The sequence below is a fragment of the Carya illinoinensis genome, chromosome 7, assembly GCF_018687715.1.
Source record: "Carya illinoinensis cultivar Pawnee chromosome 7, C.illinoinensisPawnee_v1, whole genome shotgun sequence".
NCBI lineage: Eukaryota > Viridiplantae > Streptophyta > Magnoliopsida > Fagales > Juglandaceae > Carya > Carya illinoinensis.
The window spans coordinates 43501830-43518761 of record NC_056758.1 but is presented as its reverse complement, the minus strand read 5'-3'; the positions used below and the strand labels follow the sequence as shown (position 1 = coordinate 43518761).

Genomic DNA, 16932 nt, shown 5'->3' with positions numbered 1-16932 from the left:
ACATTCATCTTAATTCCTGTTTAGGATTTAATTAGATGAACATGATGCATTGGAGGGAGGACATGATGCGTCACGTGGATGCATGCACATGTTTTCCCCTTTTTGCCCTTTTTCTCGTCGTCCCATTCTCTAATTTCATGCTGTTTGCGAGTAGACAGACGATGAAGTAGAAAGGAACAGCACCGCCTAACTCTTAACTTGCATGCATATATATTGGTGCACTTTTTTACTTGCTGCACTGTAAATCAAGATTTCATAATTTAAAAGCCATCACGCTTCTCTTTCTTTTTTGAGGAGCCTCGTCTTAATTTTTATCATTTTATAATATAGTATTAGATGATTGAAAATTATGTATTATATTTTATTTATAAATTTATTATCTAATATTATATTATAGAATAATAAAAAAATAGACGATGGATATTTTTTTTTCTTTTTTTTCTTTATTTTCACACATAATATCACATTTATTAAACCATATATATATATATATATATATTTTCCTTCTGTTTTTGCCGACCGATTTGGTAGTCTTTCGTGGTGTCAAAATAAATGATATCGAGTTTGAAAATGATGGGAGCTGGTTCCCTAATTGGCGTAGGCAGGCGGCCGGCCCTTTATTTAACAACTTACTGTTGTTTCAACCTCCAAGTGGATAGTTCTACGTCGATACATGATAATTCTGCTGTCCGAACTCTGCTTCAAAGGTATTAATCTAAATGCTGAATTGCATACAGCATGTTCGAAGAAAATTCAAATGGCCATATGCTATTGCTTGCTGATTTGGCCATTTGGCTGCAAATGAATATTCCCATCCAACGTTGTTTTCAGAATATGGCAGTTTGACGGTTATTTCATGCCTTTATTTGTGTATCAGAACTTCTTGCACGTGCCATGTGGAAAAAGAAAATACAAAGACAAGAGATATGAACATTTGCAAGAGCCACGTGTATGCTCGCTAATTGTTTGATGGATTGCCCCGATAAAGATGGAGTGCATTCGACAGCTCAAGACGTTTTGAGGGTATCGAGCGCCTGAGTAGAGAATAAATGCGTTCTTAGTTACGTTCGCAAGGCAAACATGTGTTTTACTAGTGTGTTCACGAATAGAAAGAATGACCGGGTAACATTGTAAATTGGGTTGTTTATTGCAAATAATATAGTTTAGGAGGATATTAAAGATATCTCTGTGACTATGGCGTTAATAAATGCATCTTACCCAATAAATTAATTGGATATAACGTGTGTGAGAGAGAGGATGATACAGGACAGGGGGGTAGAGAGAGAGAGAGAGAGGATTGAAAATATTGGCCTAGTCCAACAAGTCACTGATCCATTCCCTAAACTTCATACCGTCGAGTCCTCTAAAAAGTCTTCTCTCTTCCCTCGTCTCTGTTCATATCAGAGTCTCCCTTTTGAACAGTGGAAATTCCGTTCATTGAGTCTCTCGCCAAGTCCTGTACTTTTTCCTTGGATTCCCCGAAAGTTTTGGTGGGTCGTTCTAACTCTTCAAAAGAAGCCTCCTTCATAGGTCCTCTTCTCCAACTCTGTACGGACGCCATTTTAGCTAATCTTTACTCCATTTTAGTCACTTTTCTCTGCAATTATTATGATGAAGTGTTATCGTTGAGCGATCCAAATTTGAAATCAGCTTCTGCACCTTGCATATATCTTTGTAAATCTTGAGTATGGTTTTCTTCTCTTTCATTTTTTTTTGTCATTTTATGGTTACAATCAATAATTAGATTCTGCAATGATATGTGAGGTTCTTCCAAACTCTGATAATTTTTTTTTTTTTTTTAATGAAAGCCAAATGGTTGTTTTCAAATAACGTGTATGGTTTTCTATTTTATCCTTTATGTATACAATCAATAATTGGATTCTGAAATGATCTGTGAGGCTCCTCCAAGCTCTGATCCAATTTTTCTGTTTCCAATGAAAGCCAATTAGTTGTTTCAAATAACGCGTTTTGGACACAGTTCGATGCTGGATCGGGTTTAATGATGTGGGTGTGATCTCATCCTATTAATCCTGCAGTTTGTATTCGATGTATGGATGACGTGGTTCTTGGTTTGCTTGCTAAGGTAACAGGGAAAAGCAGTAAAGAACTACGAAAGAAGTTGAATCTTATGTTTCATCTGTTTTACCATTTCCAAAAAGTGACAAGTGGTTCTGTTGGCTGATTCAGAATTTCTAGTACTTTTTTCCGCTTTTATCTGTTCCCATGCATTTCCCCCCGCAACCGAACATAATATTACCATTTACGCTCATTTTGTAGTCAGAGACATTAATGTTGCTGATTTGTGGTAGGGACTTATGGTCTTACATGGTATATTTTGTGGGTTGAAATGCCACATTTTTTTATTAAGATTTTGTTAATAAACTTAATAATTATCCACACAAGCCAATGCAAAGGTTTTTAATTGGGTTTTGTATGGTTTAAGACAGATATGGGTGTATATCTCAGCACTCCCAAAACCGAAAAGTTCTCTGAAGATGGGGAGAACGATCGGCTTAGATTTGGTTTATCATCCATGCAAGGCTGGCGTGCAACCATGGAGGATGCTGTGAGTAATTAGTGAAAATTTTTTTGTGCCTCACTTACTACAGTTTATCTAGTACATACAACATATATATACTTATTCAAAAAGAGCATAAAACATGGATAGTTTTCTTTGATTATGCACGCTTTCAACAAACATCAGTATAGTTTAAAGTATTTTCACTTTTAATAGCGGTATAATGTTTTCTTATAACAATATCTTTGGTATTTGGAGTTGCTTCTTTGGGAATGCGGAACATCACAAATAATGACTTATTGGTCTCCCTTGATTTAGCATTTGCTGGACTTATCTGATTATATCTGTTTAACCTAGATTATATTTTTTTTATAAAATCATTAATATCCTGTTCATTGATATTTATATTGCTCTTGTCAGCATACTGCAAATCCTGATCTTGATCCGTCTACTTCGTTCTTTGGTGTTTTTGATGGTCATGGAGGTAAGAATTGTCAGATTCAGATATTTGCATCTATATATTTTGACTCATGTAATTGGGATTTCTTCGTTTGGCATCATTGTTGATTTATCTTTCTGTAGCTTTCCAGTCATTGCTCATTCTGTCGTTTGGAATCATATAACTTAATAGATAAATCTGAGGGGTGATTGCTTATGTCACAAAATTATGAGAAGGGGGTTCTGTCAGATCCAATCTGTTTCTATTTAGTTACATTTTCTGAGGTCTACAGTGTGCTTGCGTATAATTGAATTAAACTCTACTTATCCGAAAAAAAAGGATTAAACTTCTATATGCATTAATCATGCAGATTGGTTGTTATGGTGAAACTTTATCTTTTCGTAAATATATTCAATATTTCCAAGCTTCTACTGCTCTAACAATGGTTGCTCAATTGGTTCCATTATGTGTATTCATTAAAAAACTTTACTTGCAAGTGTCCATTTCAAAGTCTTAGAAATCATCTCTGAACTTGATTTGATTTCTCTAGTTATGAACTTCCCATGAAATTTGCATGTGTGCACGTATTAGCTTCTAGCAAAGGTGTAACACCCCAATGAAAGGTCCAAACCACATAACCTATACTTCAAAATGACTAGTCAATAATACAATTGAAGCCTCATTTGAACATTATAAAGAGCAAGAACTTCTCATGCATAAGTAATGTGGGATTCCATACACTACCTACCCTTATCACTTATTAGGATAGGGTATCACAATCTCCCCCACTTACAAATGATATCACAATCTCTGTTATAGGTGGCACGGCTCAAGTCCCATATTTTTTCGTTGGGATAGACTCTAATGCCATTTGTAACGTTTCAATGAAAGGCTCAAACCACATAGTCTATACTTCAAAAAGACTAGTCAATGATACAATTGGAACCCCATTTGAATATTATAAAGAGTAAGAACTTCTCATTCCCAAGTAATGTGAGATCTCATGCATCACCTACCCTTATCACTTATCAGAATGGGATATCACAAAAGGTCAAGAGGTGTATGTGAAATTGGCAGTTCATTTGTCTGTAGATTCTTCTAGCTTATACTTTATGTTTGATTAGCCTTCCACAAACCGTTCAGGAGGCGTGGGCAATGCCTAGGATCTACTCCTGCTAGTATGCCTATAAATTATTTATATCCCATACACAAAAACAAAAAGTTTTTTTTCGGTTCTAAGAAGCAAGCCTTATTCCAATGCTTTGGTCAACAAGGATTGATTTTACCACATGGCATGAATCTTTAAGCATGCTGGAAAATTATTGTGCATCTTAGAAGGATGAAGGTTGTCTGTCATTCTGCTCAAAATTGATTGTCATTAGAAGTAGACTCATCTACCTGCATCATTTAAAGATTAGATTCTCTGGTGTTGCTTTTGCCCATAGGCTGCTTATGATTAAGATAAAAGAAATGGATTTTAAACCCTGTTTATAATTGGCCTCTCCTCTGCTCTAACTTGGTGTTCCTGATCTCTGTGCAGATGAGGGAAGGGTTTCTTGATTAGCATTTTGTTGTGAGGGCTTACACAAAATAGTCTTAATTCAACATTTACAGAAATAGCTCTTATATACTTAGATTCTTTTTTCCCAGATGAAATTGAAATTGTGTATTATATGTTAGATAAATACCCAGCACAAAGGCTGAATCCCCTCTGTTCTTAATTAAATACGTACCTCATCTTTTTGTTACAACTAAGGTAATTATACTAATGTAAACCCAATAGCTTTGCAGGCAAGGTGGTTGCAAAGTTCTGTGCTAAGTATCTTCACCAACAGGTGCTCAAGAGTGATGCATATGCTGCTGGAGATATAGGAACCTCGGTTAAGAAAGCCTTTTTCAGGTTAAACAATTTTATTTCTGGATAATCCAGTTTTTTCTCATCACTTTCTTGTGATTGATGTGATCACATTTATAATAAGGATCTATATTGGTGCTGGATGCTGTTTCAAAAGCTGCTGTTCTGCTTAGTAATAAACATACCAAAAACTCTACTCCTGATGCGTATACACCAAAAACTTTTAGTGGCATCGTTTTTTTTTTCTTTTGCAAAAAGGTTATGTATGGATACCTGCTATATCTATTATTTTCTGCACACACACTTGTGTGTATATGTTAGTATGTGTTATTGCATGCATATTCGTGCATGAGTTGCTTTTGTGATGGGGAGTTAATGCTTCATGGCTTGAGGGATAGGCTGTTGTATATCCCATTATTTGCTCATTTACAAGTGGCTTTCAACTGGTTTGTGCATTTATGTTTCTGATGTCAACCATGCTAAGGGTTTGTTTGGAAGATGGGATCGTTTCATCTCATCCCATCTCTTTCATTTTATCTCATTTTCTTCTCAAACATCATTCAAATACAAACACTTTTCAATTTTAAATCTTTAACTTTTTTATGTAATCATTACCTAATTATTGCAACGTTTCCAAACTCCCAAACAAAATACAAAAAACAATTCAACTTTTTCAAATCCCAAAACAAAAAATAGTATGAAAAATTATCTTATAACAATATTTTTATTCAACTTTTCTCTCTCCTTTCCCAAAATCCCATAAAATATCATAACTCAAACATTTTCACTACTATTTACAAACCATTTCACTAGTATTCACAGATTTTTCATCTCATCTCATCTCATTCCCCAAGCATCCCCTGAGTTTACACGTACAGTCTCTTCTTGGTTCCAGCGCTTGATGTTTTGGTTTTGCAGAATGGATGAAATGATGCGCGGACAAAGGGGCTGGAGGGAATTAGCTGTTTTAGGTGATAAAATAAACAAGTTTACTGGCATGATAGAAGGGTTGATTTGGTCTCCAAGGAGCAGTGATAGCAGTGAACAGGCTGATGATTGGGCTTTTGAGGAGGTAGGGTGAAAACGAGATAAAGTTATTCTCCTTATATACTGTCAACACTGATCTGCTTGATCTGATATTGCTATTTTGTTTAGTCAATGCTTGGGTCACTGGGTAAGTGGTAGTGCAAGGTTGAGGAAAAAAAATGTTAGGCATGGTATACCAGTTTTCTACTTGGATCACTGCATATGACAGGCCAACCTTAAAGTGAAATCAGTCAATAGAAACTTTGGAGGCGTTGATGTTTCTTTTAGACTTGATAATGGATTAATGTCATAATTTAAAAATTTTATTCCATGTGTGTGCATTATGAACAAACACATACATTCAGAATTCATCACGCCTAGGTATGAAATGTAAGTGACGTCAACAATGCTGGTTCATAAAAGTGACAACAGTTTTCCATAAATAAATAAATGACAGTACTGAGTACACTTTGACTTTGACCATTATATGAGTTTCAAATAGACCTTTGAGCCTCCAAAGTTTGAACAAGCGTGTGTTTCCTGAATGGTAATTCTCTGGAGCAATCATAGACTGCAATCTTGTTTTCCGAGTCTTTAGGAAACGAGTTTTAAAGAGAGAACTTATTGTTGCCAGGGGCCTCATTCTGACTTTTCTGGACCAACTTCTGGGAGCACGGCCTGTGTTGCAATTATTAGAAACAACCAACTTGTTGTTGCAAATGCTGGTGATTCTCGTTGTGTGATATCTAGAAAGGGTCAGGTAACTTTTAAATTACTGGAGTTCTGTAGTATATATGTTGCTGATTGTTGATAAGTATTATTATTTTATTTTGATAAGCTTTAGCTGTTAAAGATGCTGTCCACTTAGTATGGTAATGGGTAAAACACTTTAGCTTTATTCTCTCGTGGGTAGGAGTAATCATAAATCAACTCCCCATTTTATGGAGCCCATCAGTAAACCTCCCTTTCAATTAAAATTAAATCAGCTTATTCTCCGTTCAATTGATGGGTTCTCTCCCCCGGTTGCACGAAAATATCACTTGAAGCACAAGATTTTATCCTTAATGGGGGCTTAAAGATCCATAGAAAAGTCCGTAGAACAACTCATTTCTTAGATTTGGAAACATGAAAGTCCTCTGGGACTCACTCTACAGGCATGCTGAGACTAAACTTGATGTTTGCCCAAATTAATTAACACAGTACATAAGCTAATACTGGAGCAGATCCCAATAAAAATATCCGGTTTAGACTTTACTTTACTGGCTGTTTATGTGGCCATGTGGCCTCTCTCTCTCTCTCTCTCTCTCTCTCTCTCTCTCTCTCTCTCTCTCTCTCTCTCTCTCTCTCTCTCTCTCTCTCTCTCTCTCTCTCTCTCTCTCTCCTTTTTACCGGGCTTCTCTTTTTCAGGCATACAATTTGTCTAGGGATCACAAACCTGATCTTGAAGTTGAGAAGGAAAGGATTTTAAAGGCTGGTGGTTTTATACATGCAGGACGAGTCAATGGCAGTTTAAATCTCGCTCGAGCTATAGGTATCTTGGCTACATGCATGTGAACCTCTAAAAACCAGATTTTGAAATTCTAATTATTTTTTAAAATATTTTTTACTCTTTAAGTTATTGAGCTGCTGGCTTGTGCTTCGCCTTTATTATTTGAGCTCAATTGAAGACACAAAACTTGTGGACATGTTCTTTGGAGCTTCCTCCATGTAGGCAGCTAGATTCTTTTAGTACAGGCCTAGAGCTATTGCTTTTGTGAATTACCTGTGTGTAAATATATCGGTATACATTACATGGTTGTTAGGGGAGAGGGAAACTTTTTTTGTGTATTTTCCAGAATTTGATTAGGTTCCATTTACTGCAGGTGACATGGAATTCAAGCAAAATAAATTTTTGCCTGCTGAAAAGCAAATTGTAACTGCTAATCCAGATATAAACGCTGTATGTATATTCTTGTGGCAATTTGAAAAAATTGGTATTTATATTATGCGCTCATGTGATAAATCTTGGGTTCTAAAATTTACAATCTCCAAACATTTTGTATAGATACTTTAACATCTATTTCTCTGTCAAGATTGAATTTTCCTTGACATTGATATGTAATTACTTGTACTCTGAAGGTTGAGCTTTGGGATGATGATGATTTTATCGTGTTAGCATGTGATGGCATCTGGTAAGCATTCTTTTCTTTTCCTTTATGCTTTAGCTTATTATGATGGAATAAGACTTACCAAGCCAAGAGTGCTTTCATGCTTTCAAACCATTTAAATCTGAAAGCTAATATAATGAATTGAAGCTCATCTTGTTTAAAGAAATGGAGTGTCTTTTAATGAGGTGTATGTCATTTCAATTGTGGTTTTGGTTTGCTAGATTTCATTGCGGCTGTGGTTTTCATACACTCTTGTTTGATTGCAAGTGCAAGGTGCATCATACAATCCTTCTATTGAATGAGATTGCAGATTTCCACAGTTTTTTGATTGCAAGAATTGTATGCAGTCTTGTTTGGTCAGGTTTTCATTTCTTACTTATAGATAGAATAAAGTTATTACCCTGAGTGACAAGACATGCACAGCTAGCCTGACCAACAAAATGTCAAATAAAGATTGATGTTTCTACAGGGGCTCTCGTTCAGCTGCCTTCAAATGACCCATTAGGGCTGTCACCTAACTTTCTTGAGTACACAAGAAGTATACAAAAGAAAATGACTAGTTATAAGATTTTGCATCCTTCCATCAAACAAGATTTTACATCTTAATTGGTTGCCCCTTACTGGATGTTAAGATTGGAAGGAAGCTTTACTTTGGCTGTTACAAATATAGATAACTGTGGAGCTATGTGCATCCGATCCATATCAATAAATTTTGCAATCAACGGCTGTTGGGAAATCTCAAGTTATTTTAACTGGACAGGCCATAACAATTGGTATTAATATCCCAACATATGTTTGATCATGCTCTTAATTTCAACATATTACTATTTCCGAGAATATAACAAGGTATGAGGAATATTCCTAATGTGGACATATAGCATTCAAGCAATCAAGAATTGTGCTAGACATGCTCCTCTAATAACTATGTAGTTGGGTAATGCAGCAACGGATGATTTCAATGTATATGACGTTTTCTACTCGTTACTCGTTAGTCCGTTCTATCGGAGATGTTCAACTGTCAAATTACGTTCTGCCAAACCAATCATGGAATTGCACTGATGAAGGGGATCTTTAAGAAACTTGATTGTACAATTAAATTTACTTAACCTTCAAACTTCTACAAAATGTACCTTTACCTTCAAACTTCTATGAATTGTACCTGTGGTCTACTTGGATAGAAGATGCAAAGAATGGTTGCAAAGCCAAGCTGCGTCAGGGAACATCAGAGGTAGAAGTACATAGGTGTTTCTTCACCAAAGCCGCCCCAAATCTCATGAAATCTCTTCTCCCTACAATTTAGTGTATCCTTTTCTAAGTGGTCATATTGAGTAAAAAAGATCATGTTTTACTGCAGTAACCTTCGTATTTTCTTTCTTTCATGTTGTCTCCCCTGGTAAAGGTTTAAAGCTAATAAGAAGTAAGATTCAGTGTCTTCTCAACCAATGTGAGAATTGTTTCTCTTTCTTTGTGGAAACTAGAGAGCAAGGTAGCCTGTTCTGATTAAAATGGATGTATGGAGATGTTGAATGGCACCATTTTGTGCAGGGGAGTTGGATGTGACTTTGGGTGACAGATTCCTATTGAGCATTCTTTTGTTCTGTTTGTCACGCAAGAACACCCAATAGAAAGCCTTTAATCAATATAAGAAATACTGTAGTTTTGTTTATTCCTACAAACAAGTATTATTGATATATTTGTCCTTCTAGTGAGTTTCATTATGTAATTAACTGTTATCACCCTTATAACTCCTTGGTATGTGATTTTGAATCTTTATATGGAGATTACTGTCTCTGTTAATTGCTTTCAGGGATTGCATGTCGAGCCAGCAACTGGTTGATTTTGTTCATGAACAACTAACCTTGGTGAGTGCATGGGTATCTAGCCCTCTCATTTTAGTAATTTGTTACTATGGTTTTATTGTTATTATTATTATTATTATTACTTTATTGTTAGGGGTGTTCAACCGGGTTTCGGACCGGGTATCCGGGTATATCCGGGCCGGAATCCGGATTCAAAATCCGGACCGGATTCCGGCCCAGTTATATCCGGGTTATGACTCGGTCCGAAACCCGGATTAATCCGGGTTTTTACAACCCGGAAATCCGGGTTTCGGATCAAAACCAGGTTTTTTTTTTTTTTTTTTTTAATATTGTAACCTTTCGGATCGGATTGCTGGTAGCAGTCCGAACAGGGCTGGGCCTCGAAGCAGGACACGGTTGGCATTGGAGCCAGTTGATGTCACCACCAGTGTCGAGGACCATGTAGAAGGGCTTGGGCGGGCTTCCCACACCCACGCGCGAGAAGTACTCGCCGCTACCCTGGCTCGTCCCGGACACGATCGGAGTGGACAGGTCCTCAGGGCGAAGCTCCGTCTTCATGGGTTCAAGATCCGACTCACTCACGCCGTCGAGGGATACCTGGAGCTTGGTGGTGAGCAATCTGACTCGGGCCGAGTCGTGAAGCTGAACCGAGAAAGTCTCGTGGGTGAAGCTGAACCGAGAAAGACGAAGAAGAAGCTGCAGAAAAAAAGCTGGGGAGGGAGGCGAAGGAGTTCATCGTAGTCTTCGTAGAGCAGAGACCGAGAGAGAGAGAGAGAGAGAGAGAGAGAGAGAGAGAGAGAGAGAGAGAGAGAGAGAGAGAGAGAGAGGGAAATCAGAAGAGGGGGGGTGGCGCTAGAACTAGGGTTTTTTCTTTTTGGTTTATAAAACCTGGATCCGGATTTAAAATCCGATACCCGTACCAGATTAATCCGATTTTTTAAATTCGGATGCTGGCCCGGATTTGACCCGGGCTGGGCCGGATAAAATCCGGCCCGGATGAACAGCCCTATTTATTGTTATTATTATTATTATTACTATTTCTAGAACACACATTGCTTGCTTTATATCTTTTTTTATCCAAAATCCAGACAAATCACCTCTACCAGGATCTTGCTCTGGGAGAACTTTGATGGGGTTAATTTGTGTGAATGAAAATGCAATTCGATAGTTAGTAGGGAAGACTATAATATTTGGCTGGTTAAGGTCATGCATATTGTTTGATCTGATGGAGCTGTATGTCTTAAAAAGTACTGCGTCCTGTTTGACTATAAACATTGTAAATCATGCAGGAAAGCAAGCTCTCTGTGGTGTGTGAGAGAGTGCTCGATAAGTGTTTGGCACCATCAACAGCCATAGGCGAGGGATGTGACAACATGACCATGATCTTGGTGCAATTCAAGAAACACATTCTGCCCACAGCATCTGCTAATGATCAATCCTCACCATCCAAACTAGCTGATCCTGAATCAGAAATTGAGGAAGGCAAATCAAAATAGTTGCTGCCATATAGCCACAAATCAGATCCTATACTGGATAACTTTCACCAGAAGAAAACGAGAGAATCCCTATTTTCTTGAAATTATGGGCTCTCAGGTATTTAACTGTAGATGGCTTTGTTAGAAGATATTGGGATCAATTATTAAGAAAAATGGGTGTAATCGATGTGCTTGTTTAGGTTTGAGAATTTTTCGATGCCACAAACTTGAATAAAAAATGTACAGTTTCATAACAATCCGCATGATGACTGCAAAGTGTTTCGTGGGAATTACAGCAGGTGCGCATTCCCACCGTCCGTTTGCCTACCAATTATAATTCATGCACCTCTGCTTTCCTTCTCCCCCATCTCACGCACTGGACTACTCGGGATAAAGAAATGAGAAGTGTTTCATATCTTTCTCCGTTTTGAAAAAATGGCATCGAAAAAGACAGTTTTTTTTCCAACCTAAAAAGTGGTATTTAAATACAAAGGACAGAGGAAAAAACATCATATAAGCATATGGCTACAAATCAGTAGGATGTTGTTTGGCTGGACCAAAGGAAATAATTGGTACACCCAATTTTTAAGCCCTACCCCAAAAGAGATAAACCAGTCTACTTTTTGAGAGAATAATTTCTCTTCTTTTTTTTTAACCATATGTAATCACTGGTAACCTTGTTTATTTTTAGAAAACTCTCATCTCATTTTAGTTATTATAATTTTTTTAATTTTTATACCAAATAAAATAAATAATTCAATTTTTTTAAATTTTAATATAAAAATAAAATAAATAATTTAATTTTTTCAAATTTTAATACATTTTAATAATATTTTATTTAATTTATAATTTTAATTTTAATTTATCTTATTTGATCTCATTTTTAAAAATAAACGAGGCTGTTGAGTTCATCCAACGGTCCAAAGCACATTGGTATTTTTAGTACAAAGTATTGGATTCGGTAAAAGGAATTCTGTACGTATTTTATTTTTTAACCCACGATAGTATTTTAAGATGGTATTTATTTTTTGTATCAGACTTCATTAATAGTTGTTCTTTTCTACATGTCTGTAATTGTAAGCCTAAAAATTTAACAGGGGTGTATTGGTACTTTCAACTCCTCCTCTTATTACCGTTCCAACTTCCAAGGCAAGTAAAGTAGTCCTGGGCTAAAACTGCAACCAGCAGCAAACAGCAGCCATTCATCTCCTGCCTTTTCTTCACCACCCTATTCCCTCTCTCTCTCTCTCTCTCTCATGCCATACCCGAACCTTCCAAACAGGCTACATAAATGTCTTTTTACATTACAGTCTACACAAACAGACCCTCTCTCTCTCTCTCTAAGAATGACCCAGCTGGACCAAAATTTGTAGAGAAGGAAAAAAGGAAAAAAAGAAAAAAAGAAAGATAGAATTGGAAGGACGGGAAGAAGGAAAGAAAGATATGTCTTCTATTGTCCTCCAACCACAGCGCTCTCCCAAAGACAAACTCTACTTGCCACAAATGCCCTCCTGCGAATCCCATCTTCGTCACTCGTTCCTCCCCTTCTATCTCCAACCTTCATGGGCCTTTTTGGGTTCTTACATTCAAGGACTCTGCGGAAAGAGAGCCAAACCAAGATACACAGAGTCACCTCTCTCTAAAATTACCTTTTTATTGTTATTATTGGTATTATATCCCCTTTCTTTCTCTCTCTATAATCTCAAATCATCGTTTCCTACTCCTATTAGGTGAGCTTTTTACTTTGCAGTTTCGTTTGGTCTTGGAATTGTGGTTTTGGTGGGTTCTTATCAATCTTCAGTCTTGACCTTTATATCTCTAAAAGTCCCAATTCGAATAGGATTCGTCTATTCCCTGACTGCCGGTTTTAGGATCGTATTTAAAGACGCAATTTTGGAGTAAAGGGCGAAAGGTGTTTTCATTTGTATTCATTGAGAGCGCAATGTTGAAGACTAAGATGAAAGGGGTCGTCTCTATGGATCCTTATCAATCTCATCCTATCAATGAAGAGGCTAGGGTTAACCTGAAATATCAAATTTTATTGCAGGAGTACTTGGAACTGCAGAAGGTTAGTATTTTCTCTTCAATTAACCACATTCTCTATTTTTTATGGTTTTTTTAACATTGATTATTATCTGGGTGTGAGTCTTTATGGTATATATGTCTTTAAATTCAACGTCTTTTTTGAATTCAATTAAAGTCCCCTTGTTGTTCTTGTAATTTGTAATTATACTTATGATGGTTCTCTGGCGGCTTAGCCTCTGGGTGGTTTCTGAGTGCGTGTGAAAGAAGACAAAAAATTTTGTTTCTGTTGGTGAAGGCCTTGGTCTTGGATAATCACTCCCTTCAAGGTCTAAAGTTTAACATTTCATAAGTGCAAATAATCTTTTAGGGCCACATCCCTGGTGAAAGTCAGCGATTTAATCAGTTTCCTATAGAGAAACTTCTACAGATACAGTGTACAGGACTGAATTTTACTCTACAAGAGTGAGTCGGCCTTGCCAGTAGAAGTCCTCGATATAAAAATAAAAATAAATAAATAAAAATTTGTTTCTGGGTGGTTTATGACCACAGTGACCTCAATCACGTGATAGGTCCCAGATTGTACACAACCAAATAAGAATTTATCTTAGGATAAATCTCCACTTAGGGTGGGAGTAGACCACACAATTCTTCACTTCGGGTGTGAAGGAAACGACAAGACAAAGATAATTCCTGATCTGCCTCTTCCTCACACTGCCATTTACATATATACACTACTTAGAAGGAAACTGCCACACAAATAACCACCAGTACACGTTATATAATGATTACTACAAATACACATAAGACATAACTATTAATAAATGTTTATCAAAAAAAAAAAAACTATTAATAACTGCTATAAACTAATCTGAACTACCCATGTTCCCAGATTTTCCATATCAGCCATAACATTGTCCATCCTTAAAAACGGCTACTTTACATAATAACTCCTATATCCACATCTGGATATTTCTGGAGGCTACGGGTTCTATCATCTGCCTTCCCCTCCACCGGAACCTTGTCCCCAAGGTTTAACAGTAATATTTCCTTTGTTGTCTGAGTTATCAATCTCTTCTTTAACTGCCACTTCATGCTCCCATTGTGGTGGTCCTTCGATGAGAAAGGCTTGTGCTGCGTTGCAGCGATGCCCTGGAGTAAATCTCTCGTTACAATTAAGGCACAAACCTTGTTCCCACCTACACTGCATTTCCTCCCAAGAGAGCTTTTCATTGCTGTCCCTGAAGTTGCTTTCCCTGAAGTTGCTTTCAGCAAGGGGTTTTGTAACTGTGGTTTGGGTGGAGCCATCTCTATTTTATCTGTTTTCTTATTACGTGATATCCTGTCATCTCTCATCCTATAAATTCCGATTGTTTCCTTCAGTGTACATGGATTGAACATTCTAACTTCATCGGCAATCTCATCCTTTAACCTTGCAAGGAAGGTCCCAACTAAAGCATCCTGTGGCCATCCTTCAACTCAGTTTGCCTGTCGTTCAAACTCTCATTGACAATCCCATAAAGATCCTTGTTGTTTGACTCGTGCCAACGCCTCATCAAAATTCTCATACTTTGTAGGACCGAATCTGGGGATGAGCTCATTCTCAAACAGCTCCCATGTTAGTGGTTCTCCTGTCTCTCGCAGCATTCTTCAAAGTCCACTGCCACCATTGGTTTGCCTGACCTTCCAAATGGAATGATGCCAAGGACACCCGCTGATTTGGAGAGGTTCCTTGAAACTCAAAAAAATTGTAACTTTGTTAAGCCTTTCAGTAGGATCATCTACCGTAAACCGAGGAAAGCCATCTTGGTAAATCTCGGAGCTGCAACTTTAGCCATTGAGTCCTCCAATGTTGATGCTCCCGACAACATGGAGCTCTTCTCCTTACACTCCTCCAGACAGGTCATGAGGCTTCAGTGTAGCCAAGAAGCTCATGATCTCTTTCAGAGGAGTGTCAATATCGGCTAACTTCTCGTGCTCCAAATGCCACACCCCGTCACGGACTGTTTGAACATCAATCTCCAATTTCTTGATACGTTCTTTGTTAGTGCCCATCTCTCATACCAATGATAGGTCCCAGATTGTATACAACTAAATAAGAATTTATATTAGGATAAATCTTCACTTAGCTTTGGGTGTGAAGGAAACCACAAGACAGATAATTCCTGATCTGCCTCTTCGTCACACTGCCATTTACATGTATACTTAGAAGGAAACTGCCACACAAATAAGACATAACTATTAATAACTGCTATAAACTAATCTGAACTACCCATGCTCCCAGATGTTCTATATCAGCCATAACATTGTCCATCCTAAAAAACGGCCACTTTAAATAATAACTCCTATCTCCACGTCTGCATATTTCTGGAGGCTATGGATTTATCATCACGCCAGAAATTTTATGGATAGAATAAAATTTACTCAGTAATCGAATTTGGCTTGGCCACGATATGATTTTGTTTTGACAACTAGATAATTTGATTATTTGATTTTTTTTTTTTTTTTGGTATATTTTTGTATCATATATTTTATGTAGCTTTTTTGTCAAATGTTTGTTGTCAATTTTTAATAGGAATTCGTTTCAAAGAAGAAAAGTTTGCAGAATGCAACAGTGAATAGAGAAACCCTTTTGGCTGAAGTCCGGTATAATCTTCTTCTTTTCCTTGGATGGATTTTGATGTTTTCTACAAGCAGTAGTAACATAAAAACCTGGCTCATTTTTCCTTTCTAATTTTCCTTTTGTTCTGATTACAGATTTTTAAGAAAAAGACATAAATATTTATTGAAGGTGCAATCGCCCAAAAGTGAACCAGAATTTGTACAGCGAAAAAATTCAGATATACACTATAATGGTGAAGCTGTTCCAAAACATCAATATCCAGTTCTGGATGTGAAACCTATTTCGGTAATAAACCTTTTGGATTGACAAAAAAATATCTTTGTTGCGTATGAGTTTTTTATGTGTTGTCGCTGTCATTGTAGAATGACGGAGAACCGAGCCTGGACAAGAAAGTTGGGGAGGCACTGAGAGTGGAGAAGCGGCCAAAGAATCGCTTGATCAACAACAACAAAGGACAACGGAAGAAAAATATCCAATAAAAAAAGATCAAATTGCTTTGAAGGTCTAAAATTCCGCATATTTTCAGCCCCATGGAGAAAAAATATATATCAATCAAATTACCCCCTTAATTGGTTTTTAGAGTAGAGAAAAAAAAATTACAATTGATAAAAAGATTCATCATATAATAATTTTATATGTTTTTTGTCTGTATGGTATGGTTTCAGTGTGATGAATAATTTTTTTTTTTTCAGTGTTCACCCCGCCCCCCGGGCGGCCGGAGGCTCTCTTTTTCTATAAAACCTATCGCAGTCTAGCGTGCTTTTTAATATAGGGCATACATTTTTTGCAGAAGTGAAGAACGGCTACGGAGCCTTGGCACCCATAGGTTATATTATTTTTTTCTTTTTAGCAGATGGCTACGAATCTTGTAGCCGGTCAATTTACACTGAAGAAAGCGTTCTCTGCCCAGAGTTTAAGGAGATAGGAGATGCATGGCTCCTATATAGCATTTTCTCTACTGAAATTTTAAATTGCAAAATTTATATGAATTCATTGTTCCTTCGCAA

At 37.0% G+C, this 16932-nt stretch overlaps 2 protein-coding genes across 10 annotated transcripts; both read left to right on the top strand.

Annotated features, from left to right (window-relative positions):
• Positions 1-1247: 1247 nt before the first annotated feature.
• Positions 1248-11537, top strand: LOC122315976 (probable protein phosphatase 2C 60). Of its 7 annotated transcripts, none has more exons than XM_043132359.1 (11): positions 1248-1548; positions 2448-2566; positions 2939-3002; positions 4749-4857; positions 5731-5884; positions 6473-6598; positions 7246-7369; positions 7701-7777; positions 7957-8009; positions 9793-9847; positions 11095-11537. In XM_043132359.1, exons 2-11 carry the CDS (start codon positions 2450-2452, stop codon positions 11299-11301), a joined length of 1086 nt encoding a protein of 361 aa, XP_042988293.1. In that variant the 5' UTR covers positions 1248-1548; positions 2448-2449; the 3' UTR covers positions 11302-11537. The 7 variants fall into 7 exon arrangements, with proteins under 7 accessions (XP_042988293.1, XP_042988297.1, XP_042988294.1 ...); XM_043132363.1 differs by having other exon boundaries at positions 2444-2566; XM_043132360.1 differs by having other exon boundaries at positions 1248-1685.
• Positions 11538-12446: 909 nt separating this feature from the next.
• On the top strand, positions 12447-16932 carry LOC122314792. 3 transcript variants are annotated; one of them, XM_043130386.1, is made up of 5 exons: positions 12447-13348; positions 15878-15948; positions 16060-16210; positions 16288-16427; positions 16618-16932. In XM_043130386.1, exons 1-4 carry the CDS (start codon positions 13223-13225, stop codon positions 16402-16404), a joined length of 465 nt encoding a protein of 154 aa, XP_042986320.1. In that variant the 5' UTR covers positions 12447-13222; the 3' UTR covers positions 16405-16427; positions 16618-16932. The 3 variants fall into 3 exon arrangements, with proteins under 3 accessions (XP_042986320.1, XP_042986319.1, XP_042986321.1); XM_043130385.1 differs by having other exon boundaries at positions 12449-13348; positions 16716-16932; XM_043130387.1 differs by lacking the exon at positions 16618-16932 and having other exon boundaries at positions 12455-13010; positions 13121-13348; positions 16288-16602.

Coding starts and splice junctions, on each gene's coding strand:
- LOC122314792 (XM_043130386.1), top strand. CDS start 13,223: ATGTTGAAGACTAAGATGAAAGGGGTCGTCTCTATGGATCCTTATCAA. Junction 15,949..16,059: donor ACCCTTTTGGCTGAAGTCCG/GTATAATCTTCT, acceptor TTCTGATTACAG/ATTTTTAAGAAAAAGACATA. Junction 16,211..16,287: donor TGGATGTGAAACCTATTTCG/GTAATAAACCTT, acceptor CTGTCATTGTAG/AATGACGGAGAACCGAGCCT.
- LOC122315976 (XM_043132359.1), top strand. CDS start 2,450: ATGGGTGTATATCTCAGCACTCCCAAAACCGAAAAGTTCTCTGAAGAT. Junction 3,003..4,748: donor TGTTTTTGATGGTCATGGAG/GTAAGAATTGTC, acceptor ATAGCTTTGCAG/GCAAGGTGGTTGCAAAGTTC. Junction 4,858..5,730: donor GTTAAGAAAGCCTTTTTCAG/GTTAAACAATTT, acceptor TTGGTTTTGCAG/AATGGATGAAATGATGCGCG.